The 27856-nt window shown below is 48.2% G+C and overlaps 8 protein-coding genes and 1 non-coding gene across 9 annotated transcripts in view; 2 read left to right on the forward strand and 7 right to left on the reverse strand.

The window, feature by feature from the left end:
• Window positions 1–1647, reverse strand: part of Pmar_PMAR024049 (conserved hypothetical protein) — a gene marked incomplete at both ends in the record, with an annotated part of 5029 nt that extends 3382 nt beyond the window's left edge. Inside the window, 2 exons of the mRNA XM_002775783.1 lie at window positions 938–1338; window positions 1621–1647. Of these exons, the coding sequence (XP_002775829.1) occupies window positions 938–1338; window positions 1621–1647 (428 nt within the window). The remainder of the gene's footprint in view (window positions 1–937; window positions 1339–1620) is intronic.
• A 581-nt stretch (window positions 1648–2228) lies between these two features.
• Window positions 2229–3850, reverse strand: Pmar_PMAR024050 (conserved hypothetical protein; the record flags this gene model as incomplete). Its single annotated transcript, XM_002775784.1, has 12 exons — window positions 2229–2273; window positions 2347–2443; window positions 2497–2568; window positions 2606–2722; window positions 2782–2859; window positions 2904–2942; window positions 2992–3025; window positions 3116–3189; window positions 3254–3435; window positions 3521–3565; window positions 3607–3722; window positions 3778–3850. 12 exons carry the CDS (start codon window positions 3848–3850, stop codon window positions 2229–2231), a joined length of 972 nt encoding a protein of 323 aa, XP_002775830.1.
• A 4270-nt stretch (window positions 3851–8120) lies between these two features.
• On the reverse strand, window positions 8121–9014 carry Pmar_PMAR024051 (hypothetical protein). The gene is made up of 5 exons (XM_002775785.1): window positions 8909–9014; window positions 8681–8862; window positions 8553–8627; window positions 8283–8456; window positions 8121–8237 (listed from the first exon to the last, which is right to left on the reverse strand). Exons 1-4 carry the CDS (start codon window positions 8991–8993, stop codon window positions 8397–8399), a joined length of 402 nt encoding a protein of 133 aa, XP_002775831.1. The 5' UTR covers window positions 8994–9014; the 3' UTR covers window positions 8121–8237; window positions 8283–8396.
• A 550-nt stretch (window positions 9015–9564) lies between these two features.
• On the forward strand, window positions 9565–10499 carry Pmar_PMAR024052 (Ran-specific GTPase-activating protein, putative). The gene is made up of 6 exons (XM_002775786.1): window positions 9565–9673; window positions 9722–9834; window positions 9880–9967; window positions 10017–10114; window positions 10162–10285; window positions 10338–10499. The coding sequence occupies exons 1-6, from the start codon at window positions 9587–9589 to the stop codon at window positions 10443–10445; spliced, it is 618 nt and encodes a 205-aa protein (XP_002775832.1). The 5' UTR covers window positions 9565–9586; the 3' UTR covers window positions 10446–10499.
• A 469-nt stretch (window positions 10500–10968) lies between these two features.
• Window positions 10969–12405, forward strand: Pmar_PMAR024053 (thioredoxin domain-containing protein, putative; the record flags this gene model as incomplete). Its single annotated transcript, XM_002775787.1, has 8 exons — window positions 10969–11058; window positions 11118–11259; window positions 11467–11591; window positions 11681–11776; window positions 11866–11952; window positions 12117–12191; window positions 12238–12289; window positions 12332–12405. 8 exons carry the CDS (start codon window positions 10969–10971, stop codon window positions 12403–12405), a joined length of 741 nt encoding a protein of 246 aa, XP_002775833.1.
• Window positions 12406–13407: 1002 nt separating this feature from the next.
• Pmar_PMAR024054 lies at window positions 13408–13489 on the reverse strand. The gene has a single exon. It is a non-coding gene; the product is annotated as a tRNA-Ser (tRNA).
• Window positions 13490–14410: 921 nt separating this feature from the next.
• Pmar_PMAR024055 (hypothetical protein) lies at window positions 14411–15787 on the reverse strand. The gene is made up of 7 exons (XM_002775788.1): window positions 15683–15787; window positions 15498–15630; window positions 15290–15451; window positions 15141–15241; window positions 14838–14975; window positions 14619–14745; window positions 14411–14568 (listed from the first exon to the last, which is right to left on the reverse strand). The coding sequence occupies exons 1-7, from the start codon at window positions 15761–15763 to the stop codon at window positions 14513–14515; spliced, it is 798 nt and encodes a 265-aa protein (XP_002775834.1). The 5' UTR covers window positions 15764–15787; the 3' UTR covers window positions 14411–14512.
• A 116-nt stretch (window positions 15788–15903) lies between these two features.
• Window positions 15904–16713, reverse strand: Pmar_PMAR024056 (conserved hypothetical protein; the record flags this gene model as incomplete). The annotated part of the gene is made up of 1 exon (XM_002775789.1): window positions 15904–16713. The coding sequence occupies one exon, from the start codon at window positions 16711–16713 to the stop codon at window positions 15904–15906; it is 810 nt and encodes a 269-aa protein (XP_002775835.1).
• Window positions 16714–19785: 3072 nt separating this feature from the next.
• Window positions 19786–23866, reverse strand: Pmar_PMAR024057 (hypothetical protein; the record flags this gene model as incomplete). Its single annotated transcript, XM_002775790.1, has 17 exons — window positions 19786–19832; window positions 19902–19984; window positions 20046–20186; window positions 20424–20575; window positions 20643–20726; window positions 20866–20942; window positions 20989–21056; window positions 21082–21266; window positions 21780–21880; window positions 21917–22053; window positions 22230–22367; window positions 22436–22587; window positions 22633–22716; window positions 22769–22845; window positions 22985–23052; window positions 23171–23296; window positions 23724–23866. 17 exons carry the CDS (start codon window positions 23864–23866, stop codon window positions 19786–19788), a joined length of 1863 nt encoding a protein of 620 aa, XP_002775836.1.
• Window positions 23867–27856: the final 3990 nt, after the last annotated feature.

The following is a 27856-nucleotide window of genomic DNA, read 5'->3' on the forward strand; positions in this document are numbered from 1 at the left end:
GTGACCACGTCTAAGTTGTGTTGTCCATTACAGTGTTTGTTACTAGTTCTGGGGAGAGGATCATAGCTTATTAGGAGAATGCAAAAGAGAAAGGGATGTTGAAATATCAAGCTATTATTATCATGGGCGTATTCATACCAGGAATGGCAGATCCCTCTCAAGATTCAGATCTAGCGAGGCCTCACCAACAGCGAAATTAATTCGTCGAAATTGAAGTTACTTCGGTCTTGCAGACTTAATTCATCTCTCCACCCTTACAATATTGATTCCGCTGAGGGGTATCTTAGAGTTGTAACATAGGTGCCGCATCCCATCATATCAATTATACCAAGCGAAACAAGCTTTCAAAGGGGCAGGAGAAACCATCGTTTAGCACGAAAATTGTCTAGTGCGTTGACGCCTGAAGTTCTAGCAGTATGTAGTAGAAGCTTGGCTACTAATGATGAGTGGGGAGTAACGCCAAAGTTTCTTTGAGAACTAAGTTTGACTGAATCATATCGGCATATAGTTCTTTCCTAGGCGAACAATTTAATTCAGAAAACCTCAGAATCCTGAAAATACCTATACTGGTGTGACAGTTTTCCGACTCTACTTCGATATCGATTCTACATACCCTCCACATATGTAACGCAAAGCCTAGTTCATAAAAAAATCTAACATAGCTTAGTATTAGAGATTAAAGTTGAGATTACGAATTTCGTATTTCATCGCAACAATCACATAGAGCGACCGTCAAATGACAGTTTATCACTCCAAATTCATTCGTTGGATGGATGATTTTCCCACAAAAAAAATTAAAGAATAACAGAGAAAGATTGACGATGATAGAACTTACGATACCTAGTTCTGAAGTAGAGGTCGCTGATTATCGCGTACAGCAGAATTTCCGAAGATCTCATGCCACTGTTGTACAAGCTTCCTCGGCAAGTCAGTATACCATGCAATACCAACGAACATGAGAATGAAACCAGCCCAAGTAGCAAACAGCGTGAGCCATATACCATACACCGAATAAGATCCATCCGGGTTGTACATTGGAACATCGACGCCGAGCGCATTCTCTTCGGTTACATACAGAGGACCAAGGCCAACATCAGGACAGCTGTCGGTGATACCATTTACCTTCTCCACTTCGTACGAACAATCATTAAAGTGGAATTTAACAACCTTCCCTGTTTTAGAGTCGGTCATGAACCAATTATTGGAATCCAACAGAACATGACGAGTAAGATCAGCCATAACACCAACAGTGGCCAAAACCACGCAGTAGAACGGACCCCATTTCCTCAAGTGAGGAGCAGCGTTACGCCTCTTAGACTTAGTACCAGCATACACGAACTGACACAAATTAGTAAATATAGCTAGATTGAGACCAAAAGTAATAGTGTGGGAAAAACCATTGAGACCAGCAGTACTTGCCAAGCCAAGCAAGCCGAAGACCAATACCGGCCAACATCAGGCGCCAAGTAGAGCTGGTATCGATATCAACAGAGTGAATATCGATACAATAATAGGTCTACGAGCAGACTCGGCTGGCACAGCAGTAGCAACGTTAGCTGGCTCTTCTGGACCGTCTCAGGCACTGCACTCCTCGACATCTAAGGGCGGTGGATCCCCTACGGGCCGATCCACGAAGGGTTGAATCATTGTAATGGAGCCACAAACACTCACGAAAAGGTTTAACTGCAACAAGATAATGATCAATGACAAAGTGACACATACCCCAAAGACAACCGAGACTACGCTAGTGCTGCTATTGTGCTACATACTGCTCCATAAGATGAAAGCGCGCGCCCATCCCAGACAGGAACAACACAAAACTTTTCCAACTATGTGATAAGTTGCCTATGACATACGCCAACAGCGATGATGACCATCATCCCGAAACGGTGGCCAAACACTGCCAGCTACCAAACTGCTACGCTCCGCCTTGTCTATAGTACGAGTGTCGACGTTCAGGTGTGATACATTTAATACGGATTGGAACGGCTCGCATCAGTACTTGAACTCGGAACTGCCATATGAAATTATCGATCCGATTCAAGCTAGATGAGACGTACCTCCCGCTGATGGATACGACTGTTGCGCCGCTGGTTGTTGTTGTTGCTGTTGGGTTTCCTGTTGCGCCGCTGGTTGTTGCTGTTGCTGTTGACTCGCTGCTGCAGCCATCGCAGCGTAATAGGCAGCATAACTAAGCAAGAGTTCCAGTAGCCATCACAGCTCCTAACTCACGGGTCGGTCATCTGGCCGGCTTGTCCTCCCTGCTGCTGAGCCTGATAGTTACCATAGTATGCCGCGTAAGGGTAATATGCTCTGAATATAACGTCGGTATCAATTCAATGCCACCTTTATCCCAGTACGCTTGTTGGGCCGCCAGTCCTGCCCATCCCTGCTGCATCGCAGCTTGAGTATAGGCATCACCATAACCTTGAGACTCGGGAGACTGGACGAGAGGGATAACAACACTGCGGCCCGATGGATACTGACAGCCACTACCTCCCAGCCTCTGCCTCTCCCTTTACCCCCTCCATCCGAGCCTCCATGCCGTTGAGAGTTCCGAACCTCGACCTATGAGGAGCTCCAATGATTTGCTCAAGCATCGTACGTTCTCACCCAGCGACCATCTATCATATTGTTGCCATTGATAGCAGCAGCGACGGCATCTTCTGAATCAAACGTCACGAAACCATACCCTTTCGATCGTCCAGTGTCTCGGTCCCGCCTGATGCGAAGAAAGGCCTTTCCTCGAGCACAGCGCGAGAGGTCCACAGCAGCACTCACATAGCAATGCAATCGACGATGTTGCCGTATTGGGAGAAATGCTGACGGAGACGCTCTGAAGAAAGGGTTGATTGAAGACTAGCTGCCTCAACCACCAACCTGTGTCGCAGTCCTGCGGCAACCCTCCACAGAACACCTTCATCGGGTCGTCACCGCCACGTCTAACAAGAGAGATATACCATCAATTCTAGTGACGTAGCATAGTAGTACCGGGAAGGGCCGCCAGATCTATCAGAACCCCAGCCTGACAAGGAGAGACCAGTGACTACTTACTGTTGTAACTCCCTCAACCGAATCACAAAGCTAGTATTCGCGAGAGATAATAAGGCAGTACCTCCTCTATGAGGGTCCTTAGGATCTTGAGACCGATTCACATCGACCCGCTTTCCGTTCAGTTGATGTGGGCCTCTCGCGAGGCAGTTCTAAACAGGCGATACTTTTTTCCCATCAAGATCAGCAACCCCTCCCACACCCTTTCATAATTACTACCTCCACCTCGTCCGTAGTAGAGTACGTTACGAAGCCAAATCCTCGGCAACGACCGGTCATCTTATCCGTCATGACGATTGCTCTCTCCACATGACCAAATTGTGAGAAATACTGATGGAAGCCGTCGTCGGTGATACCCTCTGGTATACCACCAACGAACAGTTGCTGAAAGAAAAGCGTATAACAACATCTGCACGGCTGTGGACGAATGGGTTCTGTCACGCAGCACTGCGAAACTAAATAAGCTTACTCTTCGGTCTTCAGCTGCTCTGTCACCATACTGGCCACCGTATCCCTGATACCGACTCTACCGTTGATTCCCCATAGAAAGCTTACTCCGGATCCAAACGATGGTCCTCCCTGCTCCACAACCTTCCCACCAAGTTGATTCGATAGAGACGCCGCTGTCTTAGCCGCGATGGCTGCTGCAGCGGCAAAGGGATCCTGCTGGGCTGATGGGGAGAGGATCACTATCACTCTAACTCGACCTTGCGAGGCATTCATTACCTTGCGAGCTCCCTCCTGTGGCAGCTGACGGAGGCGGCCCGGAAAAGTTACTGCCAGGATAATTAGAAGCCATGAATATCACTCGGCAAGGCTGAAGGGATATCACTGCACTACATGAAAGGTTCACTGAATTCTGGAGTCAAATTATCACGACGGAACATTGACTAGTACCATACCAGGTCTAGTGGAAGACTCTGTCCAGAGCGAGGAAAATTGACAGAGTGAACTCTTGCGTGATGATACGGCTTGCGAAAACGAGTTATTAGAGACGCAACCCGCGTGGGGGAGGTACACGTCCGTTAAGAAGTTACTCGATTATCCCAAGTTCCGCATTTGCGTTCATCGCGCTCGCCATCACGATCGATACCAACTACAGCATTAGATATAAGTGTATTGAGTTGCACTGATCGCAGGGTTAATATTTTGATGTCTCCTCCTCAACTTGAACTCGAATTATGAAGTTGCTTATCGTCGCGTTAAGTGAATCGAACACATCGCGTTGACTGCCGATCTCATTCGGCATTCGGATTCGACGGTGAAATTTGAAGCGTCTATCCCTCGAAGGGGACCGTTCGAGTTACGCTTTGGTTATCGAATGACTGCCCTTTCGGATATCTGCAGTGATGCCTCGTCGTTGCCGAGCTATTACTGCCATGGCTCATCCTCTACCACTGGACGATCGATAGACAGCAACATACCACTGCTGATTGAGGTACCAGTACCACGGCCAACGTAGAGTCGAGATTGCATCTGGTCGGCAAGCTAGGCTCCGTCTCGTCAACTCATGGAGAGGTTTTATCAAGGGCCATTACTGCTCCGAGAGTCCATCAAGTAAGTATCTGAAGTTCAGGGCGCTTCCCAGTGGTGACTCCTTCATCGTTCCATCGGTAAATTGTTTAACTATGGTAATCGCGATCGTTGCATAATAAGCATTTATGAGCTGCATAAGCGTTATAAATAGAGTTGCCATGCTCCCATAGTTCGGTTGTTTGGGGGAACTACTCGCATTTCACATCTACTCTCTCGCATCTACTCTTCATTTACACATTTCACCACTCGCATTCGGCGGTATTTTTGTATGTCTCCCACCCAGTGGGCAAGTTCGCCCGGTCGTCGGAAGTGAGTGCCACAGCAACTCTTCCGGTAGCTCCCGTAGTGACAGTCCATTCTCGAAGATGGACCTAGCCGATTGACGAAATTTGCGCTATATAATTGCTTTCCTCAACCGGAGTCTGACGAAGTACTCGACACGAATTTCCGAAGTCTTGGAACGTCGGGTTAGCCCTATGACCGTCGATCGTCCCGAATGTCGCGAGCACCAGAATAGTACCATGCCCATTTCTTTTGGTTCATGATTGATAAACTTCAGACTGTTGAATACACCGAAGCGTGAAAGGACAACCGTGAAGACGTGTGAGCAAGTTACATATCGGGGCAGAAACACCTTCACCAGTAAGGCTCAAGGATCATTTTCTCTTCGACGATCTAATTGTCGTCAGACGCCAATGAAAGTAACAGGGGTGTAGACGAAAGCTGGCAAGCAAGAATAAGTAGCGAAAGCTTAGATAGAGACCGGGACTGGTATAGGGCCAGGTAAACCAGATGACGACAAGCAAACGAGTCCGCTTGGACTTACTTGAAGCTGATCAACTATACCCCACCCTATGTTGTCATTTGTTTTGTCTTTGCGTGTGTCATCCAGTTCTGTATCATAGACACAATTCTCACTCTGGCAATCTTAAATGCAATAGTCCTTACTTCAGAAGCCGTAGTCTAGCCGAGCGAGGCGATTCCATCTCGGGGAACGAAGCCACTAAAGAAAGGTGCCCAATGGCCAGCGACTGATTGACGTTACAACATCGTCGACTATGACTCGATTTGAATACTTCTAAGAATAACTGACCACGCCATTCATCTTCGCGAGGAAATCCTCTCAGACTGTTGCAACGCCATCAGGGGCACGCGGAAGCTCAGCAAGCAAACGAGCAAGCTCGGTCGTATCCGGGGACCAGAACTATCTTCTACAGCAACGGGCTTGTGAGGTGACACGTCACAGATGGAATCCTCATCGCATCACGGAGCTCGTCGATGGTTGATCCGTTAACATTAAAGCTTATCGCTTGGTAGCTTACAATGGTTTTCCATCCTTAGACGTGGGCTAGCACGGACGAGACGACCCGGCCGGTCGTCCTTCCCCGCAGAGGTAGATATCCCCTTTACTCGACCTAGTTAAACAACACTGTCAGGTGAAATCGTTGTCCCCCGTATCGAGTCGATCACAGTTTAGCAGGTGCATACTCCTGAACAGAAAGTCATTTCGACTTGACGACCCTGCTCAGATCATACACACCCAAGCTAACTGGTTCAACGCAGAAACAATATTCACGGGCTCAGAAGAGCCGTCATCACGGTCAAACTAGAGATCCGACAAAAACAATCAATCCATCTAGGCTCGCGACAGCAGATCTGAGATCGTTCGTTGAAAAGGTTCGACAAGAGCTCAGTAAAGAGGTGGCAAGGCAACACGATCTAGGTCCCGCCGCCACTGTGGACTATCAGGTCCGAGCAGTGGAACGGCGTGTGGAAGACATCGAGCGAAGTATGGTATGACTTCAGATCAGGCAGGGGTGTGTCCTCTGGGTTACCGTTTAGATGTCAAGGATGGCGATGAATCAGTATGGAGGGCATCGCCACAAAGGAAACACCTAGGCGTTCATGAGCTGTACTGTGAGGAGGAAGCCCATGCCCTTGACCTCGGCCGAACCCTCCAGACGCAGGAGGAGCGGGTAGACTCTATTATTCATGGCCGACGCAGAACTAGAACCATCTGGCCTGGAGTAGGTACTCCGCCTTATTGGTCATATGATTGAGCAGTTGATGTGTAGCAGAACTCGTGAAGCTAGAATGATCAGAGAGACGGCCGGAGTATCATGTGTTCATAGCCCAACCCAAAGGGTAGTGTGCTTTGCCGTAGGTAGACTCCCGGGCATGCCTCCTTCCACAGAGCCTTATGGAGGTATGTACACCCGTATAGTCTCGTCTCTCCTCTCGCACTATGGCTCAGAAACAAGTTCGAAATTCACCCCGAGTAGTGAGTCGTTACGCTCTATCTGAACTGGACGAACTACGGAAGAGCGTCGATGATCTTCGCTGTATTGTTTCCAATGCCGGTCCCAGCACAGCCACAGCTGAGAAAAGGGTAAATACTGGTGTCACCCCTTACGTTGGCGGAATCACTGTGCCGATGTAGCTAACGACACCGACATTCCATCAGGAGGTCCAAAGTCCGCCCCAGGAGAAGAGTACAACGCAGCTTGTGCAACACAGCTCTAAGCTCATAGAAAGCAAACCCACTGATGATCCCCATGCTGCACAGTCCGAAGTGAGCTCATGGAGTGACACCCTTGAAGTGTCTGCGAATTTTCTTCTGACTAACCGTTGCTATCGCTGACGGATGATGGTTGCTCTCCTCGTGTAGGCAGACATGGTCGTTTCGCAGAGTAATCACCTTCCTCTGGCAAGCATGGACCCAGAGATGGCGAGTCCCTCCTCGTCTACATCAGGGAGTGTGGTAGAAAATGCTACACCATCGGTGGAGGGAGTAACTGGGGTCGGAATAGGGAGCGTCTGCGCGGAGTGTCGGAATATATCTTTGCTTTTATCAACTAAGTTCAAGAGTTTCCGCCTTACATTTTGAAGATTTACACACGACTTGGGGTAGAAGTGTATAAGAACCAACATGAATCACCCAAGTCACCAACACGCCTAGTTGACCATGAACATATTTTCCAACGTTGAACCTGCATCCTCGAACTTATGAAAGTTGCTGTGCGACAGGCTCACAACCTCTCCAACTGGCAACACTAGGACAGCATAACTTGGATTTACGTCTGCACTTTCCAGTATGGAGGTCCCTTCCTCAGGTGGCAGACAAGCGATGTACAAGCGGTAAAGCGCTGCTCGGACGAGACGTCGATGATGAGGTACGCGATGATGACCCTGATCTTTCAGAACTGGTAAAGAGGCGACCAATTTCGTGACCAGTCGTATTGGCAGTTACGGATGCGGGCCCGTCTAGAGGAACAATTGCAGCTGATGGAGTGTTGATAAGTAGGGAGGGGCATGAGGGTGAGCCGTTGCTGATCAGCATCGATGTCTCTGGCCCTCTACTGTTGTGTTCATTCAACTACCCAATCGCTGCAACGTTTAACCGTTACTCAATTCTAACTCAATCTTCTGACTGAGCTCCGGTTCGGATCGGTGACTCAGCATGGCTTCACGTCGACTCCCCTTCCCCCTAGGTTATCTAGTAGCTCCGCCCCCTCAACCAGACATTGTAGATTGAAGATGTTGTTGGTAATTTACAAATTGTAAACAAGCGATTGAACGAGTGAATGGATCATTTCTACATACAGCAAGGCTGACTAAGTTTGGGTTGAAGCTTATTTAACAAGTCAGGCCTGAAAGAATGATCATCGGCCCCATCAAAGCTGCATTCAACTTACTTATCCTCGGCTGACTTTGAGACTTGCGCTCGAGTCAACACTGATGAACTGTCGTTAAGACGGCTCGAGCTCGAGCCAGGTTGTTGAACTCCGTTCGGCGGAACAGTCCGGGGATCAGAGGTTCATGTACGATGCATTATACATTGTGGGGGTGCCCCTCCTCACGACAGAGACCTGACACGATAAAAGTAACATTGCGAAAGCGATGGTTCGTATAGAACTATAGATTATACGTGTGGGGCAAGACATGGAAGGCACACGGTGACTTACATTATGTCGGAAGGACCCTCGGTAGCCGGCCACACCCGCCGATCTATGCTGTTGGTGCCGCAATAAATTATACTCCTACGACGATGAGGGAGAATCCATCATCGCAACCGTCTCTCGACGATTCTTACTGTTTGCTTCCTTATATGTCTGATTTCATCTGCTATCGTTGCGAGTTCATGCAATTCTTCGTGGCTAAGACTAGGCTCTAGAATGACATCTCCTGGTACCGACTGACAATCAGAAGTGTCTGTTGGAGCCCCCGATTGATCAGCTAGTTCGCATAATCGTTGAACTAGGTCCCTTTTACCACCTAAAAGGAGGTTACTCGGCAGAGACCGCAGCAAGGTGCATCTTACCGTCAGAAGCAATACCCTTCTGTTTACACAACGTTCGCAACTGTCCGACGCGCATGGCCCCAAACTGTTGATGGAGGTCGGCCATTATAGTTTTTGAATGGAAACTAAATTATACACGTTTGACATGGTAGAAGTATTAGGTGGTAGTGGTAGAATCCACTATAGTGAAGTATTCCTTTTCCAGTTTGATGATGGCTTAAAGTCGCGATGTTCGTGGTGGCGTTGAGGAAACGCAAGAGTGCAAGTTAGGACATCCTTTAGTCCTCTTCTTCCTCATGCCTTCCCTGTCGGCGCCCCTAGGAGTTTTTGTTGCGTCTCTGATGAGTTGCAGGATCTCCGACCATTGGTTTATCTGATGATGGCCACGTTTAAATGTCGATCAGACGGTGAAGAGTTTAGGGCGAGCGAGACTTCGTCATCTCTGTGCGAATTAGCCGAATTGTCTACTGTGAGAGATTTCTCTGTATGGTCTGGTGTGTGGACACTTCGTGGTGGTTGTTAACTCGCACGTTGAGAAAGCCTGAGTGACCTGGTGATAGCTGCGAAAATGTAGGGCTACGCCCAGCTGTTGTTTGAGAAGTCATGTAGGGTGATATCTTTGAGGTTGACTTGGAAGATACGCATGATGTTCAATTGATGTGATGTCGCGTTCGAATAGCTGCTTCTGCATCTCTAGCAATGGCAACGACTGAATTTGAGAAGACTGCCGAGGCGACTGCGACCGCTGAGAAGGCTGAAGTGATTGAGAAGGTTGATGAGGAAGAGGTGAGCATCTTCCTCGGCACTGCTGTTCTTGAAAGTCAGGCGCTGTAGGTTACCGAAGTTGACGGATGGGCCCCTTCGGTCTCTCTTGAGGTCAATGATAGGATTGAGACTGGTGAAGAAGACGAGCAAGAGTTGTATCGTCAGAGGAGCAAGCTTTACAGGTTGCCCGCTTTTCGTATAGTTCTCGATCAACATCGTTTCTTTAGGTGGATATCCAAGGATGAGGGCTCCGGGGAATGGAAGGAACGCGGCACAGGGGAGATGCGACTTTTGAAGGAGAAGAAGAGCGGCAGAGTACGCAATCGGAAGGCGGGCCTTGAGTTCTGTCATTTCGATGATGTAGGTACGTGCTCTGATGCGCCAGGAAAAGACTCTGAAGATCATTGCTAATCATTACGTTGTCGAGAATGGCCCTTACTGCAGCCTCAAACCCAACGCTGGGTAAGATAGTAGTGTGTATAACACAACTGGACTTGTGTCCACTCTAGGTCTCAGAAGTGCTGGGTGTGGATGGCCAGTGACTATGCTGAAGGTGAACAACGTACGGAGCAGTTCGCTCTGAAGTTCGGCAACCCTGAGCTCGCCCAGGCTTTCGAAAAGGCTTTCAATGAGGTATGTTCAGCGTTGTAGGATCAGAATGGGTTGGTCATTTGCTCGGTTACAGGCGAAACAGGAGAATGCCAAAATCATCTCTGGGGAGAAGACTAAGAGAAACGAGGCTGTCGAGAAGGAAGAGAAGGAGGAGGAAGATGAGAAGAAGAAGGAAGAGTGAAGTTATGGTGTCCGTCGGCTACAGCTCCTTGTTTGGTGCATTTGTATGACGTTTCTATTGATAAAATAACAAACACTTGATGCCTTCCCTCCGGCTTGGGTTGGTCATGAATGTGGAGTAGGCTGTTAGTGGCTTCACTTGCACAATGACAGGCGATCAGCATTTTTGGGATGAGACGAGGAAGCCCTGGAACGACTTGGAAAATGAGCGCAGACCGGTGAAGCCGCAAAAGAAGGCGACCGGTAATAGAGTTACCCAAGATACCGGTAAGTCTTCGATTTCGAGTATGTATGGGCCTCGCGGAATTGTCATACCTCTCTGATGATAAAAGCATTGTTTCTGACTATACAAACCTAGATTTATCATCTATGATTACGCTCCACTAGTAGACTTGTCTTGATCTTTGAATGCCCCGCTTTCGATCGAAGTATTGCTGTCGAAAGTTGTGTAGAGTAGATGCTATTCGTACAAGAGTCATAGAGTGTCAGCAAGAGGGACATTGTTAGGGAAAGCGTCCCAAGCTATGGCTGGTTACTTTACTGATATGGTCATGCAACAAGTAATCAATGACAAGTTAAAGATGTCCTCAGATGCGGCAGGGCATGAAATGAAGGTAATAATGCAGGCTGGTGGGATCGAACCTGCGTGGAAGCCACTCGGTGCTGACCTCAGTACTCCCTTCCGCCTCAAGTTGCACTGCCGAGCAAAAAGAGGAAAGATGAGGATGAGTCTTCGGAGGAAGGGGGTGACTCGGATAGAGAAGACCGGAAAGCGGGGGATGCGGACTTCGACCTTGAGGCTATTCGAGCCCAACGTGAGGATTCACTTTATACTCAGGGTTCCTTTGGCTGAGTCGTTAGAGTGACAGTCGACAGACCCATAGGCTGTGAGTTCGAATCGTGGTAGCGTATTCTTCCTGATCTGGTCGACTAGAACATCCTCGTGCGACTTCAGCATCTTGTTTAGAGGGAAGTGCTCTAGCGGGTGCAAGACTGTAGTCGCTCGCGTATGGTGTTGGCAGGACTCGCTAAGTTGAAAGCTGAGCATAAGGCCGCTGCAGAGAATCGTGCGAAGGGTCATGGGGAGCTGAGTGAAATTATAGAGTCTGAGTTCTTGGATGCGGTGACGAAGAACGATAAGGCGATTGTAGTGCTGGAAGGGACGTCAGCATGAGGATAGACTCACGCTGAACTGCTGTGATTAGGGAGAGTTGCTCCACAAGGGAGTGCCCTTAGGTTCACTTCTATCATCGCAGTTTCAGGAAGTGCAAAGTGATCGACAAGCATCTCAGCCTGTTGGCGCCTTTGCTACTCGATATCAAAATGGTTCGGGTAAGGGTTCTGTTACGCGCTGGTTGGACCTCATGGCCATGTTGGGGCCTGCTGAGAGCTGTGGGGTGAAGGTAGCTGTTCTTGTGTAGTTGGATGCCCAGAAGGCGCCGTTCTTCGTGGAGAGGCTCAGGATAAGGGTGCTGCCTACAACCGTCTTGTTCGTCAAGGGAATCGCCGTAAGAAACACTACGAGCTGATTTTTCGTCAACAGTAGAAATGCTGGTTTGGAGTTTTCCCGTGGAAATTTGTGACTCCTAATAATGAGACTTCGACTATGCACTGTAGACTGTTTTCTGGCCAGCTCAATTGGTTTGATGTAAAAGGTCATACCGTCTGTCAGGTATATCATCTTGTTGGATTCGAAGGTCTACGTTGCATAGACGGCGAGGATGTGACTACCCTTAGTCTGGCCAGAGTGCTTCGCGCGCCTCGAAATCATTACTTTCAATTCTCTCTCTCAGGTACTGTATGAGAATGATATGATTTCGGATGGAGCTCTTGATAGTCTCGAGCGTAATTGATTCGGTAATATCCGATGAAAAGCGCATTCTGCAGGTACTTTCGGCGATGAGCACAATCGGGCTGAACAAGGTGTTGGAGAAGCCGATGAAGATGATGAATTGAATTAGAGTCAGGGGAGGTCAATCATGTTCGTTGGTTTAATCACATTGGTCAAGTTTGATGACTATTTTGTGTTTGGTTGAATGGCCCCAAATGAAAGTGGGGGCCGTGGTACTGCGACGCGGCGAAGTCGTTAATTCCCTCGAGTACCTGCTAATTGTTAATGGGGACATGACGTTCGATGATGGTACGTTTTCCCGGTTATTATTTGCCATTGTTATTCCCGGACGACGCCCGGTCGATCACTGTGTACCGAGTTGTACGGTATTTGCACAATACCGAGAACCGATACCCGAATGTCCATGCACACATGCACAAGTTTCTCTTGGAAGTGGACGCACACATGCCGATGTACTTTTTTTCCACCCGGAGGGTGGATTTCCCTGAGAGGGAGTGGTGGGCGGGGGAGGTGGAGGAGATGTTCGGGTATCGGGTGAGTATGCGAAAGGTTATGAGACCGTCTAATTCGTTATTAGCCTAGTCTCGAGCCATTGATTGGCATGTCTATGGCGTCGCTGCTCGATCACCATGTCTCTGATCCTTTAGTTTGATGAATGATACACCTTCTGAGGACAACGAGCAGATCAGGTCGCTGAGGTACCTGCTGGCCACGGCTCATAGCCGAGTGAAGAGGTGAAGGAGATACTGGAGCAGTCGATTGGGTTTGGGCCGGAAACTGAGAAGAGAAAGCCGAGAGTACCGAAAGAACGAACGATTCGGAGGAGAACAAATCACGACTATGATGAATGTTCTCTCGTGTTAGTGTAACTGTGTCTACATTTGCGTTGTAAGATTTGACTAGTCACTCGAGGGAGACCATTTCTCGGCCGTGTATGCCTCGTAGCCACCCATGATCCGCCACTCAGGATTATGGCTCAATCGAAGAGCGTCGTGCATCTGATTCGTTCGTCAGAAGATCCAGTCCGACATGCCGAACAGGCAATAACAGCGACGAGGAACGAGAAACGATGAGGATACTGGCAAGATTGAAGTCAAGCACAGTTATTAAACGACAGCGGCAGGATTCGAACATGCGCGGGCAGAGCCCAGTGGATTTCTAGTCCACCTCCTTAACCACTCGGACACGCTGTCATTCTACAATCTAGCGTACCTCCCAGAGTCTGCCTGTGCGATACCGCTGCAACCTCGGATTTGTCTCTGGAAATGTGTGCGATTTTGGATGCAATTCCGATGGCCTGCAGTGTCTGATCGTTTCTGTCGAAGTTCACTCTGCAATGAAGTTCTGACAGGACTGTTGTGTCGAGGAACTGTCCTTCTGCCAAAAGGAGTTTTGTTCGATCTTACTGAGCCAGGCTTGCCGGCAAATAGAGTCTTGCAAGAGTTGCATATGTTACCGCCCTGATGAGCAGTTCTCGTTATCGTCGGTAGGGTGCGGCCCAAGGATAATGGTTATCCTCTGCCCTGCATGTATCGAGTCCATTGATACTAGGCACACGACTGAGCATCACTGCTTAGAAACGTAGAGAATGGCTACCATGGCACTCGTTCATCTGTGCTTCATACACGTAGACCAAATTGCGTCCTACCCGTTCTTGAATAGGTCATTATTGTATGTCTGCGAACCGCTGCCTATCACTGTACAGGACTGGTCCTGACTACTTGTGAATGATTCCCCAACATGGTATCGATATTTTTGTAATGGGAGGAGCTACGCCGCCATGGAAATGGATGATCACAGCGGAAGTGTTCGACCCCTCTACCCTGCCGCTCCCCACAAACACGGCGTTCTCGAGTTCACGATGACTCGATTTCATAGATCGCATCCAAATGTGGCCAATGGTGTATGTTCTCGCAAATTTCGACGTCTACGTAATATCGATTTACGATCTTGCTCTGTCGGGTGAGCATGCATCTCAGCCTTGGGGTACGCTCCCGTGAAGCTGTCGATAACGTCATGAATGAGCCAACTCTTGATTCTCTTACTCCCCGAATATTATTTTTTTTCCGATCCCCACCTCTCAAAATTGATCTTCAAACCCGAAACAAGAGAAAGAGTTTACTCCTGATCTGCAGCGAACCAACACGACTTCTACTGAATTCAATCGCAGTCACGAGGGATACCAACATCTCGACATTGTGTGGAGGGCATCGTCTTCAAACCCAGGTCCCGTCGCGACCGGGCTCCAACGGGCTCATCTCCTCCTCCCTACCTGACGAGAGAAACCTCAACAGGAAACTGTGAGAGGTCGTGGCGACTGACCTTGCTCGATGTACGGATTGCAATGAACGTTTCTGATCAGGGGCTCTACATAGACCTCACCATTGAAGTCATCGAAAGGGGGTTCGATCGACCAGACACCCGTAAGGTGCTCATAGTAGTAGGGGAACTGAGAGGAAACGACACGAAGTACTCCAAGACACATAACGGACTTGATCGCGAAAACCGAGATTAGTATACACTCATGGCTACTGAACTTACGTCTCCGGCTGTTAGCTTCTGCCAGAAAGACGCATATGACCACCGACTGGACTTAACATTAGCTCGGTGCTTTTTGGCTTGCATGTGCATCGACCATTGATACCAATCCCCGAGTTGAGCGTCGCATAAGCGACAAACCTGAGGGGGATCCATCTACATTGTTATCTGCTCGAACGCCTCGCTCAATCAAGCCGTCCCAATAGAGGAAGGTAGATGATAGAGTAGATATGCAATGCACATCTAATAGCATACACATTGTGCACGCTATTGGTGGCATCGATAGTGTCAGTTCGGCTGACTCACCATATCCCAACTCTCAGCCATTGCGGGGGCTTCTCCCCAAGTATTTGGAGGACGTTCATCGAGGGGTGGTATAACTCCACAACCGGCCAGGGATCGACCATCTTAGGAGGAACGATTGATCCAAGTCCAGTGGCCAAAAGAGAGCTAACCTGGGTAGAACTGCGCGGAGCACTGCTCGACGAAGTCCCTAAAGCCGCTATACTGCGGATCCTTCTTCCACATAGGCTCGCCAGCTTCCACCCCAGTCTCCGGCGATTGAGATGTGTCCATCGTATATGCAGACAGTGTATCGCTGTTCAGACTGGATGAAACTAACAATAGGCCAGGTGCGAAATACAGAGAGCAGCTGGTGGTTACCTCTCGCACCAAGCGTCTCCTCTTGAAGTCTCTTCCGCTTCTCATGCTCCTCCCATTGAAGATTACGGAGATTCTTTGCATGTTTCTCGCCTTGCATATGGGATAGAAAAATACCCTCGTAACAGACCGCGATCTGAACAGAAAACAAGGCATTCCACCCATCTGTGTGAGGGGCGGCTACCTACATCGCATAACGTACACTTCCATGAACCATCCTTATCGCGGCCGGCGAAAAAGCCATGGTCGCCCTCCTCAGAGGAGTCCATCGGAGGATATACCAACTGATGACCGGAAAAGAGAGACCTACGCTGGGAGGACCGAAACGTGGGCGTTCCCACTCGACACAGTGCAGACGGTGAACGCAGCGCAACGTCGATGATACGTTATGACCTCTCACTCAACAGAGTCAATGAGATGACCGCTCGAGAACCAAGGAAACCTCGTAAAGTTTACAGTGACGTAGAAGACTGCCCGTTGGCCCTCCAGCCAGGCTGAGATGCCGAACTATATCTGTCTGTGGTTGAAGCTCAGTAATGCTGAAGCGTGCGTTATCACCACTCGCAAATTTATCAAAGAAATCTTGGGCGAAAACATCGCAAGGCGGTATTGCAGGATGGACGATATTCAACCGTTCTTCACAACAAAGGATGGCTTCCGCTCGACTGAACCTCGAAAGTAGGGCGAAGAGCGCATCGCCGAAAGCGTCATTGATAGCAAAATCATACCACACGTCAGCAGCTAATATCAACCCAATGTCCTCATCGAGGGCGTCGAAGTACGTATCAGGATCCTTGAAGTCGAGCCGTCTGACCGCAACTTTATCGTTGTCCACATTGTTGGTATCACACAGGGACAGAGCAGCTCGTGAAAAATCCGTTAATACAGCTCGTTGGACACACAAGGCTTGATAGAGACCACCCAAAGCGCCGACCCCGCAGGCCAGCTCCAATACTGCAATGCCCTCTACCAGGAATGGGTTCTCCACCAGATAGCAGCCTAGGAACAGTGCACCGTTCCAGAGTTGATCGCCTACGCTGTCCAAATCTGTACACTCAGAGTCACACTGAACAGAGTAGTAAAGCTCATGGGACTTCACAGAGCGAACAAGATCACCGTCAGAGTCGTATTCGAGATCGAAGGACGATTGAGGCAAGGTCCACCGCAGATAGATAGAGTTGGACCCTTTACGGGGCTGTAAGTCTGATGCATACACCATCAAGGGGAAGACTCCAACTGCGACTGTGAGAGTGAACAAATAAGCACCAACGACGGATCTACCGCGAACACTGCGTCTAATAAATCGCCTTCCTCCGTCGTCTACTGCACGGTGCCACATTATGCTGCATTATTAGTGCGTGTTACGACACCCTTACTAAAGCTATTCTCTTTGCCAGGCTTCAACTCGAGAGCATTCAAGTGGGAAAATCGTCGTCAACACGAAGCATGGGAGTCGAGCTGTTCAGAGATGAGTATCTTTTTGATAACTTACAGAATGTTAGTGTTTGCTCATGTAAGAAAACCGAGACAGTCGAATAACCAAGCGTATGTCAATCGCAAGCCGGAGCTCTACGATCACCTGCGGCTATACTCCTCGAATACCCCAAAAGGGTTGATTCATCTCGGATGAGTCATTCGCCGGAGCTTAAATCACCAGAGTGAAACTGCTCACTGTATTGCTCAGGTAACACTCTGTAGCAAATGGATCATTCCGCCAAGGCAACGCCTGTGAAGCTGACTCGAGAGGGCCAGTGAATGGAGAGCGAATCGAAGGAGTTGAGATGCTATCACTCGCGCGGACAGAGCCTGAAAATATAACAGCAAGTAAGTCAGCTGACAAAGTTTAGGGACATTCGTGTTTTTGAGTGAATATGTCAAAGATATTCACCCAAAAACACGAGTACGAATATCTAATTGTCGGAGATATTATCTCTGACTATTCAAAGAGCTTGAAACTTCGAATTCGAATGGTCCGAACCGTGGCGGGTCAACCGTCGCACTCTCTATAATGATCGATCCTGTAATTATATTGAGATTCCACAGTAGAAGGACAACATGTGAGGTTATCATCATGATAATCAATTAGATGTTGACAACCTCAAGACTAAACTCAGTTACTGGGGTTGTTCCACTAGTAACCCTTCTTGTAGATGATGGACCTCTTGAATCTGTCAGTGCACCCAGGGGTCTTCCAAAGTTGAGAAACTCTGGAAGGAATGCGCATGCCGTCAACTTGACGGCTTCAAGCATCAAGTTATCCCACGTTCTAAGAAGTGCTTCTCTCAGCTCGAAATTTCCGTTTCAGATCCTCTACCCCCATTTTTCAAACGGCATTGTAGACAGCTTGGGTTATCTGTCCTCAGCAGTTCTCTATGGGGTTGAGATCGGGACTGTTCGTTGGCCAATGTGACTCGCTCAGCCCAGCATGCCTTGTGTTGCTAGAACCAATCCTCAGGCACCCAAAGCAACGAAGTGGACGGACTAACGCTCACAGGAAGCAAGTCCGTAAATGGAACAGATCTATTGGTTGGTATCCGTCGATGCAAGGAGCTCGGCTTCCGCGAAGATGCAGTAGCTAGACTAGCCAATAGGCTATCATGCCTCGTCGAGCCATCTACTGCGTACTGACCACATGTTATGAGTGGATGACGCAAACACACTCCTGACACCCACCGGTTTGCTCAGGAGCACCGAGCCGCCCATGATGAGTAAACACTCACCGTAAAGGCCAACGTCGCTCCCACGATGGACAATTCCATGGGTTCGATAATCAAACTTCGATTCTTATGCCGTGTGGCGCCGGACACGCTATAGTAGTGATGACATCTAATCGTCCCATATATTCGCCGGCAGGGAGGTGAAGAGTCTTCACTGAAGACCAAGCTGAGCACAGCCCAGGGAATTCAGTCGAAGTTGGCCAAGAAGTTTGAGTCGAAGTTGGCTCGGCGACACTCTGCCACACTTGAAGTGCACTAGTGTCACACTCTGCGAACCAGTGGATATGAATGCTTGGGGATGTGACTCCAGCCATGACGATTAGGGGAGAGTTGATTGCTGTTCTCGCTTGGTCTTGTTGTTCTGGCCAGTCTTAGACTAGCCACGATCACACTGATCTAGAACAGAAGCCATTGAGCAGTGACCCCACTTTCGTCCTGGCTTCTCCAAGATGACATCCCGAGAAACTTCCCGGAGGGAGTTGGTTCCCGCAACGAAATGCTCTGGTGCGACGACCAGTCGAGCGGCATCGTCGATGATTCAGCAGGAATTTAGTAGCTGATTTTGAGTTTTGTAGTTTTAATAGTTGCTCCCAGAGTTTCAAGACCATACACTGTACGTGATCTTGAAACCCGATAATTGGGAAGCTGAATACGAGTGTTTCCGAGCCTCTTAAGTTTGGCTCGAGAACTCTATAAGTTTTAACGTATCATATTTTTTATCGAACTTTATGGACGAGCTCTCTCGTTCGTGGTGACCTACCACTGGTGAGATGCCCCAGTTCCACGGTTCCAGCAGGGAACCCCAAGCCCAGCAGCAGGCCTCTCGACAATTGGCTTATCCCATCAGAAGTTATGGAGGCTTTCGACGAGTTGCTTGCTCCGAATATGTGGCCTTCGAACATACATTCGTAGCAGATGCTTATCTGATCGGGTAAAGGAGATGACCATGTATTGAGCTGGGGATAACCTCACATCACACAGATCACACTTGCGAACGGAAAATGGAGAAAGAACTCACCTGTTCCATATGGGGACTAGCGAGAAGCATGATACAGAGAAGTAGAAGCTCTTGAGTAGGGGCACATAACTGCTTAAGGATGCCATAACACAGCGACAAACTAAGAGGGTACGGAATAGCCGTGAATGTGATAACTGAGACACAACTCAAATCCGTTTTGATGACATTACAATGTGATGCTTAGAAATGAAAGGTCTCATCCATTTCAATCATGACTACCACTGCGATCCCTCTTATCACGAGATCTGGAGCGAGGACGGTGATGATGACGATCCTTGTCGTTGTGATTGCGATGTTTCGACTTCCTCGAACCTGACCGTTGATAATCATAACATTTCAACACATCTTAGCTTCACTTGAGTCACTCAGGTTATTAAACCGTACGCATATACATCCAAGTTGAACGTACATGCGCACGGGTTTCGGGCTCATGTAAGACTATGCATACGATGTAAGACTCCCATGAAACTTCATTTCTATTCCAAGGGTATTAAGTCCAACGACGCGCTCCTATAACACTAAATTCCTCGCGTGATGGAGAGCATCAACATCAGCGTCAACCAATAGTCGATACTCCGATGCAAACACCAAGGACAGCACGACCTAACGGAGACCTACGCATCTTAGAGAGGTGGGTCCTCCAATCTTCGACCTTCGACTGAGACTCCCCACTCTTCCGTTCATTCGCATCGGGGCCATTCCTCGTCTCCTCCAGATTCTCCTCAACCTCCTTATTTCCAGACCGCGTCGGGGATCTGCCGCATACTTCCATATACTGCTCCACCATAGTCGCAAGAGTGGTCGAGATAGAATTACCTGCGTTCAATCGGAGTTTTCTCCATGGTCGGAGCTTCCCTTGTTGGTGGTGATAAAGGCATGCCTCTGGCCGAGGCGAACTTCTCTCTCAGCGCTTTACTGGTCTCCTTAATCTTAGCCCAGCCTTGATGCTGCTTGCCACTACAATAGACCAAAGCATTCTCTGTAGTGATAACACTGTGCGATGAGAAAAGGACGATCATCCGGACCCCTCACTGTGGAGGACAAGCAGCTGGCAGGTCTAAATGCCTGAGACTCTCCGTAACACGACGACAGCCTTAACAACACCACTGAGGAAGCAGCAAGCTTCCCCTTTGCCAGGTAAGAGTCGAGTATAGGTCACGAAGCAGATATTCGATGAAGGCCACCCAAAGCTACCGTGCATGCTCGTGATTCTCTAGAGTCATATGAGCGTCGTTCTCATTGAGGGTTACCAGACAGCCGCAAACGTCACAAACTAGTTCAGTACGCGTCATATGGAGGTACTTCTCACCACTCAAGTCACGAATCTTATCATTCAGTGGCTCGATCTGAAATTACAAGGGTAGATTCTTCACGCGCCACAAAATTACCCCAACACTCATCATCATCTACTACCTGCGCCATCTTCTTTTCGGAGTCCATCAAGCGGCCTCTCTCCGCTAAGCCCTCGGCCTCTTTGACCAGACCGTCGATTTTGCTCTGAAACCATCATCGTCATACCACACTTCTCGGAACTCGTGCGAGAATCCGATGCCCAAGGGCGAGAGGCGCTAGGAGCATCCCAAACATATTTCCCGAATTGACATTTACATGACCACAGAACGGTAACCTATAGTACCCGTAGTTCATCGATTTTCGCCTTATTCTGGGCGGGAACCTCGATGTCTGGTATTTCTGTGGCCACTCGAGCCTTCCCTGAACATCTTTGCATGAACAATCTTCTGCCGATCACAACACCTACCTCTGCGGATCTTCTGGGCCAACTGGGTCTCCATGTACTCGCAATAGCTCAGTAATTTACGTTCATACCTGCAACCCTCACTCTGCAGGTCACCGATACGCCATTTCAAACCTATCAATGATTTCTTTCTTTTCCCTGCTATCCTCCATCTGGTCAAACCGGAATTTAGTATACTCACAATGTTCCTTCCCACAGGACCCCGTATAGGCTCGAGTATTCACAAAGAGCTCATTAGGACTGAATGGGTCGTGATGCGAGAACAGCGAATGGTAGATCATCTGTAGTACCAGAAATCCACTAGGTAGTAGGGACAGTACTGATCCTGGTAGAGCCAGTTTATCCTCTTTTCAGAAGATTTCGACTTGCCAGCTGCAGTGGCGTTACGATCGCGACCCATGAGCTGGTCTAGAAGTGCTCGAGCTTCTTCCATCACAGGGGAAAAAAGACGGCTGGGGACATTTGAATTTCCCGATGTCGTACCACACCTTTTCCAATTCCTGTATTCCCTCTACACCCAATCCGTGTCGATCTCCCTCGAACCACACAGTGCTCTTATGATCACAGAATGACTGTCTAGTGAAACTGAATCATTCCGATTGCATCATCCAATGCGATACATTGAACCTAATTAAGCTGGACGAGCGACGTTAGTAGTGCTGAGCTCCAGCTCCCAACACAATGGTACATATATAGAGTGGGAAACGCATAAGGCTTAGATATGGTAGAGGTGAAACCAACTTAACATTGCTACGACTGCTCTTGCTCCTTCGTAAGGCCACTGCCGTGCCTACTTCTACTGCGAGTGCGACTCTCCTCTCGCTGTTCCTTCTCTTCATGACGATGATGTCGACGCTTCCGCCCTTGTCGTGCTCCTGCAGAGCGCACAAGCAGACTACAGGACCCAGCGACACGGCGCCCTTAGTCCTACGCATCTTCGCAAGATAATCCCTCCAGTCCTCCACCTTACTCATGTACTCCTCCGACGTTCGCGATATCGTTGCACTAGCTGTTGATGACGCATGCCGTCGAGAAGACACCGATGCTTCAGAAGGAGTAGGAGTGGAACTGAACAACAAGTCGTCCACACCCTAGGAGCTCCACAAATGCTCCGTATCAACGACCGGAGGTGTATTCACATGCAACGTCCCTTCACCCGAAAGGATCACTTTTCGAACGGGGAAGCTTGCGATAAACAGTCGCGAAATCCATCATTTTCAGAATGGGAAAATCCGACAACCTACGGCGGTTCACTCGTTGCTGTTGCCTCTTTCGGTGGCAGGGATGGAGAAGGGGAAGGTGTATGACTCTTTGACAAGAACTTCTCTCGAAGAATCGATATAGTCTCGCGGATCTTAGCCCAACCCTGATGCTGCTTTCCTCTGAGAAGAATCACAAGGTTGAGCGTGTAAGATACAGAATAGGTCAGACAAGAGAACATCCATCTCACCGTGCATGCTCATGATTTTCTACATTAGCCTTAGGGTCGTTCTCATTAAGTGTAACAAGGACTCCGCAAACGTCACATACGAATTCAGTTCGAGTCATCATCATATACTTCTCCCCGCTCAACTCTCGGATCTTAGCGTTTAACGACTCAGTCTGACACCACAGTAGCGGTCAAGGAGGCCTTCGATGACGACCAACCTGTCCCATCTTCTTCTCGGATTCGACAATTCTACCCTTCTCGGCGAGCTCCTCAGCCTCCTTCACGATACCGTGTATACGGCCCTAAGAGCAGTTCAAACGCATAATCACTCATACCACTCCTCTCCCAACTCACCTTTAGCTCTTCTATCTGCTCCTTATTCTGTGGTGGAACTTCTATGTCCGGTATCTCGGCACTGACTCGAGCCTTACCTGCAGCACAACACGGATGACCCTGGATGCCTCAAGCTGAACAATAACTGGATACGTATAGCAGTGAACAACTAACTACTACAACCCGCTCGAAACGAGTACGGTGCGCTCAGAAGTGACGCTCTCTTCCGTCACCTACCTCTCCTTATCTTATGCGCCAGTTGTGTCTCCAAATATTCCAAGAAGCTCAATAGCTCTCGAGAGTACCTGTCGCCGTGCTATCACAACCTTCGAGAGACCACAGTCAGCAGCGGAAGTGAAGACGACTCCATTGCAGCTCTCCACGAAGATTGAAGACCACACACATATTTTCCCATCAACCTACTTATCAACCACAGCTCTCTTTTCCGCACAGTCTTCCCATTTATCAAAGCGTGACTTGGTGTATTCGCAATGCTCCTTATTGCACATACCCATATCAGCTCTCGTGTTCACGAATAGATCATTAGGGCTGATCAAGGAGACCGTACTCCCAGCAGGCCCACCTACTACGGGCGTACCACGAAAAAGTTCCAGAACAGGAACAATGAGTTCAGTAAAAGCTGCCTATTCATAGTTAGTGCAACATAATGCCGAGGGAAATACGAATATGAAGAATAAACAATGTACGTGAAAATATACATATGAAAAGTGAACACGAATCAACCACATCTGAGCGATTAAATATGAGTGTATACCCCCAATTCACATAACATAGATATTCCACATCACGCGTTCGATAAGCTATATAACGATGAACGATTACTGCACGCTCTACTACTCGGTACACTGCTCTCTCACCCCGAACACAGCGACAAGCACACTTTTCGATGCACACGATTCTATAAAGTGCGAGCATTGAGGAGTGCGCGTAGAGGTAGAGCCCAAAGGTAACGTACCAGAAATCCACCAAGAAGTACGGGCAGTATCGCGTCTGCGTCAACCAGTTAATCTTTTTCTCCTCACTCGCATTCTTTTCTGCCGCAGAAACGTTTCTGTCGCGACCCATGAGCTGATCGAGCAAGGCCCTTGCCTCTTCCATAGTAGTAACAGTAGTTTAAGGTTAAGGAATATACGTACAACTAACAGGAAGATTCCTGGAGAGCTCGTAACCTGACGATCGTTGAAGTGATAGAGATAATATTTAACGCGACGATTGCACGCATATGCAACATGGAACCGAACCTAACCCCATTGGTATGCGTGGAGGGCTCACCCGCACCAGTGAGAGGGTTCACCGGCACCAATCACCTCGAAAGTTTATCCACTCAGTAACTGGTACGGAGGGCGGCCTACGGCCGCCCCGCAAGCCCTCAGTGCTTCACGCTTTGCAATCGGAGGGTTTTCGGGGTTGGCCGTTTTCCTCGATTTTGCCAAGTGCACAAAACGCGCTGTTGAGGAAGTGCAAGATTTACCAAGTTCTCCAAGTTAGCGGTCTCAGCCTTTATTGAAGGTTCTCAGGCTGTGCCTGTGACTCCAGTGGTTGTCGTTGATGCTGGTGGCTGTGGTCACCATGATCATAACAAGAATCCTTGTAGAACCGCAGTCGCGGAGCGAGCCAAGCGAGCGGAGCATATACCGTAACAACAGGCACTTTCGCGTTGTGCGTGCGTGCGTGCGTGCAGAGTTATTCTGGCTTAACTACGAAGCGTGGGAGGCTATCAGCTAAATCAAATAACTCCTCTGTATGCGGAGGTGTTGGGGAAAATGGGAAAACTAGATTATGCGAGCCGATCGAAGAGATATGCACGAAAAGCTTTAATGATGGAGAAATGTCCTACCCGGGGATCAAACCGGGGACCTATGTAAAATTCATTGATTGAGTCCATAGACGTGGATTCCGCTCCTTCGTCACGAAGGCCTATTTGTCCTTGAACTCGCCCTTCCCCCGCGTAGCTGGGCTTATTCTGCACGCATGCGCTAATGTGGCCGAGCTGCAACCCTCACTCCCTTTGCGCACACATACACAATTGCCCATGAAAAATGGCACCTCATTTGCGACAAGTCCGGAACGCGGTAGCCATGTCTCAGGGAGGTACACATAGCCAGCGAGACGATGAGGCTGCGAGAATGAGGGTTGGAGAATGTCTTGGATGGATATATTCGTAACAGGGACATGCTCTTTGCATGTGGACGCTTGTTTGAAACATATTCGATGGATGCTGAAGTTATTAGACATCCAACGAAACACCACACTGAAAACGAAGCTCGATACAATAGTAGTTGGGAATTACTCAGTCCTCTCGATATTTCCACAATGGATAGTGGAATGGCGAATATCACCCTCAAACTGAAAGGGGTCCATTTTGTTAGTCACAAGGGTGTTACTGCTTCTAGACATTGTGCGCGATTGCACGTATGTGCATGGCTGATCATCCATTCTCCCGAATAAATTAAGACAGAGATCTTTACAACTTCTTCTAACTTGTGTTATCGACTAAGAGTCACAGCCAAGCAACACAAGGGGCATCGTCTATAGTTGGGAATGACCCGTCCTGCCTCTATTTTCACAATGGACGGTGGGGTGGCGAACATCACCCTCAATCTGAAGGAGTTCCAAATAGTTAGTCACAAGGGGCATCGTCCATAATTGAAAATTACTCAGTCCTCTCTATATTTCCACAATGAATGCTGGCTCAATCCGAAGGAGGTGCATGTTGTTAGTTATGAGGAGCATCGTCCATTGTTGGGAATGACTCAGTACTCCTATATTTTCACGATGGATAGTGGTGACGGATATCATCCTCAATCTAAAGGAGGCCCACATAGTTAGTCACAAAAGACATCGCCTATAGTTGGGAATTACTCAGTCCTCTAGATATTTCCACAATGGATAGTGGAATGGCGAATATCACCCTCAAACTGAAAGGGGTCCATTTTGTTAGTCACAAGGGTGTTACTGCTTCTAGACATTGTGCGCGATTGCACGTATGTGCATGGCTGTTCATCCATTCTCAATAAATTAAGACAGAGATCTTTACAACTTCTTCTATGTTATGAGTGCCTAAGTTGACTCCCAACTAAAGCTTATCCAAGGCGCAGAAAAGCCTTTGTGTATGCGTACAACTGTGTAAGGGCATAGCTAATGGCTTAAGGGCACAAACAACTTCAAGAGTGCAAGGATAACCATTCTCAGTCACTTACACTAAATAGATGACGAGAAATGCTAAGATCACAATGGTGCACACAGAGTGACTCAGCTACAGAGACATGATGCTCGACTAATGCCTGATTACAGCATATAACATCTCGCAGCTGCCGTTAAAGGTGTTCATGAAGAACTTCTTCATTGTGGTGCTTCTGAGGTTGAAGATTACTTGAAGAAGGTGTATTCCTGGCCTTGTATGCCTGATTACAGCATATAACATGGCTAATCATCCATTCTCCCGAATAAATTAAGACAGAGATCTTTACAACTTCTTCTAACTTGTGTTATCGACTAAGAGTCGCAGCCAAGCAACACAAGGGGCATCGTCTATAGTTGGGAATGACCCGTCCTGCCTCTATTTTCACAATGGACGGTGGGGTGGCGAACATCACCCTCAATCTGAAGGAGTTCCAAAGAGTTAGTCACAAGGGGCATCGTCCATCATTGGGAATTACTCAGTCCTCTCGATATTTCCACAATGGATGCTGGCTCAATCCGAAGGAGGTGCATGTTGTTAGTTATGAGGAGCATCGTCCATTGTTGGGAATGACTCAGTACTCCTATATTTTCACGATGGATAGTGGTGACGGATATCATCCTCAATCTAAAGGAGGCCCACATAGTTAGTCACAAAAGACATCGCCTATAGTTGGGAATTACTCAGTCCTCTAGATATTTCCACAATGGATAGTGGAATGGCGAATATCACCCTCAAACTGAAAGGGGTCCGTCCATTTTGTTAGTCACAAGGGTGTTACTGCTTCTAGACATTGTGCGCGATTGCACGTATGTGCATGGCTGATCATCCATTCTCCCGAATAAATTAAGACAGAGATCTTTACAACTTCTTCTAACTTGTGTTATCGACTAAGAGTCACAGCCAAGCAACACAAGGGGCATCGTCTATAGTTGGGAATGACCCGTCCTGCCTCTATTTTCACAATGGACGGTGGGGTGGCGAACATCACCCTCAATCTGAAGGGGTTCCAAATAGTTAGTCACAAGGGGCATCGTCCATAATTGAAAATTACTCAGTCCTCTCTATATTTCCACAATGGATGCTGGCTCAATCCGAAGGAGGTGCATGTTGTTAGTTATGAGGAGCATCGTCCATTGTTGGGAATGACTCAGTACTCCTATATTTTCACGATGGATAGTGGAGTGACGGGTATCATCCTCAATCTAAAGGAGGCCCACATAGTTAGTCACAAAAGACATCGCCTATAGTTGGGAATTACTCAGTCCTCTCGATATTTCCACAATGGATAGTGGAATGGCGAATATCACCCTCAAACTGAAAGGGGTCCATTTTGTTAGTCACAAGGGTGTTACTGCTTCTAGACATTGTGCGCGATTGCACGTATGTGCATGGCTGTTGAGTGCCTAAGTTGACTCCCAACTAAAGCTTATCCAAGGCGCAGAAAAGCCTTTGTGTATGCGTACAACTGTGTAAGGGCATAGCTAATGGCTTAAGGGCACAAACAACTTCAAGAGTGCAAGGATAACCATTCTCAGTCACTTACACTAAATAGATGACGAGAAATGCTAAGATCACAATGGTGCACACAGAGTGACTCAGCTACAGAGACATGATGCTCGACTAATGCCTGATTACAGCATATAACATCTCGCAGCTGCCGTTAAAGGTGTTCATGAAGAACTTCTTCATTGTGGTGCTTCTGAGGTTGAAGATTACTTGAAGAACGTGTATTCCTGGCCTTGTATGCCTGATTACAGCATATAACATGGCTAATCATCCATTCTCCCGAATAAATTAAGACAGAGATCTTTACACTTCTTCTAACTTGTGTATCGACTAAGAGTCGCAGCCAAGCACACAGGGGCATCGTCTATAGTTGGGAATGACCCGTCCTGCCTCTATTT

Source organism: Perkinsus marinus (genome assembly GCF_000006405.1).
Source record: "Perkinsus marinus ATCC 50983 genomic scaffold scf_1104296955314, whole genome shotgun sequence".
Lineage (NCBI taxonomy): Eukaryota > Perkinsozoa > Perkinsida > Perkinsidae > Perkinsus > Perkinsus marinus.

Excerpts from the sequence above, each read along its gene's own strand:
- Pmar_PMAR024052 (XM_002775786.1), top strand. The coding sequence starts at position 9,587 with ATGGCAACGACTGAATTTGAGAAGACTGCCGAGGCGACTGCGACCGCT. Across the intron at positions 9,968-10,016 it reads AGGAGAAGAAGAGCGGCAGA|GTACGTGCTCTGATGCGCCA; the intron begins GTACGCAATCGG and ends TCGATGATGTAG. Across the intron at positions 10,286-10,337 it reads TCGAAAAGGCTTTCAATGAG|GCGAAACAGGAGAATGCCAA; the intron begins GTATGTTCAGCG and ends GCTCGGTTACAG.
- Pmar_PMAR024051 (XM_002775785.1), bottom strand. The coding sequence starts at position 8,993 with ATGGCCGACCTCCATCAACAGTTTGGGGCCATGCGCGTCGGACAGTTG. Across the intron at positions 8,863-8,908 it reads GAAGGGTATTGCTTCTGACG|GTGGTAAAAGGGACCTAGTT; the intron begins GTAAGATGCACC and ends ACCTCCTTTTAG. Across the intron at positions 8,628-8,680 it reads GACATATAAGGAAGCAAACA|GAGTATAATTTATTGCGGCA; the intron begins GTAAGAATCGTC and ends TCATCGTCGTAG.
- Pmar_PMAR024055 (XM_002775788.1), bottom strand. The coding sequence starts at position 15,763 with ATGGACTCCTCTGAGGAGGGCGACCATGGCTTTTTCGCCGGCCGCGAT. Across the intron at positions 15,242-15,289 it reads CTCCGCGCAGTTCTACCCAG|ATGGTCGATCCCTGGCCGGT; the intron begins GTTAGCTCTCTT and ends GTTCCTCCTAAG. Across the intron at positions 14,569-14,618 it reads CAATCCGTACATCGAGCAAG|GTAGGGAGGAGGAGATGAGC; the intron begins GTCAGTCGCCAC and ends TTCTCTCGTCAG.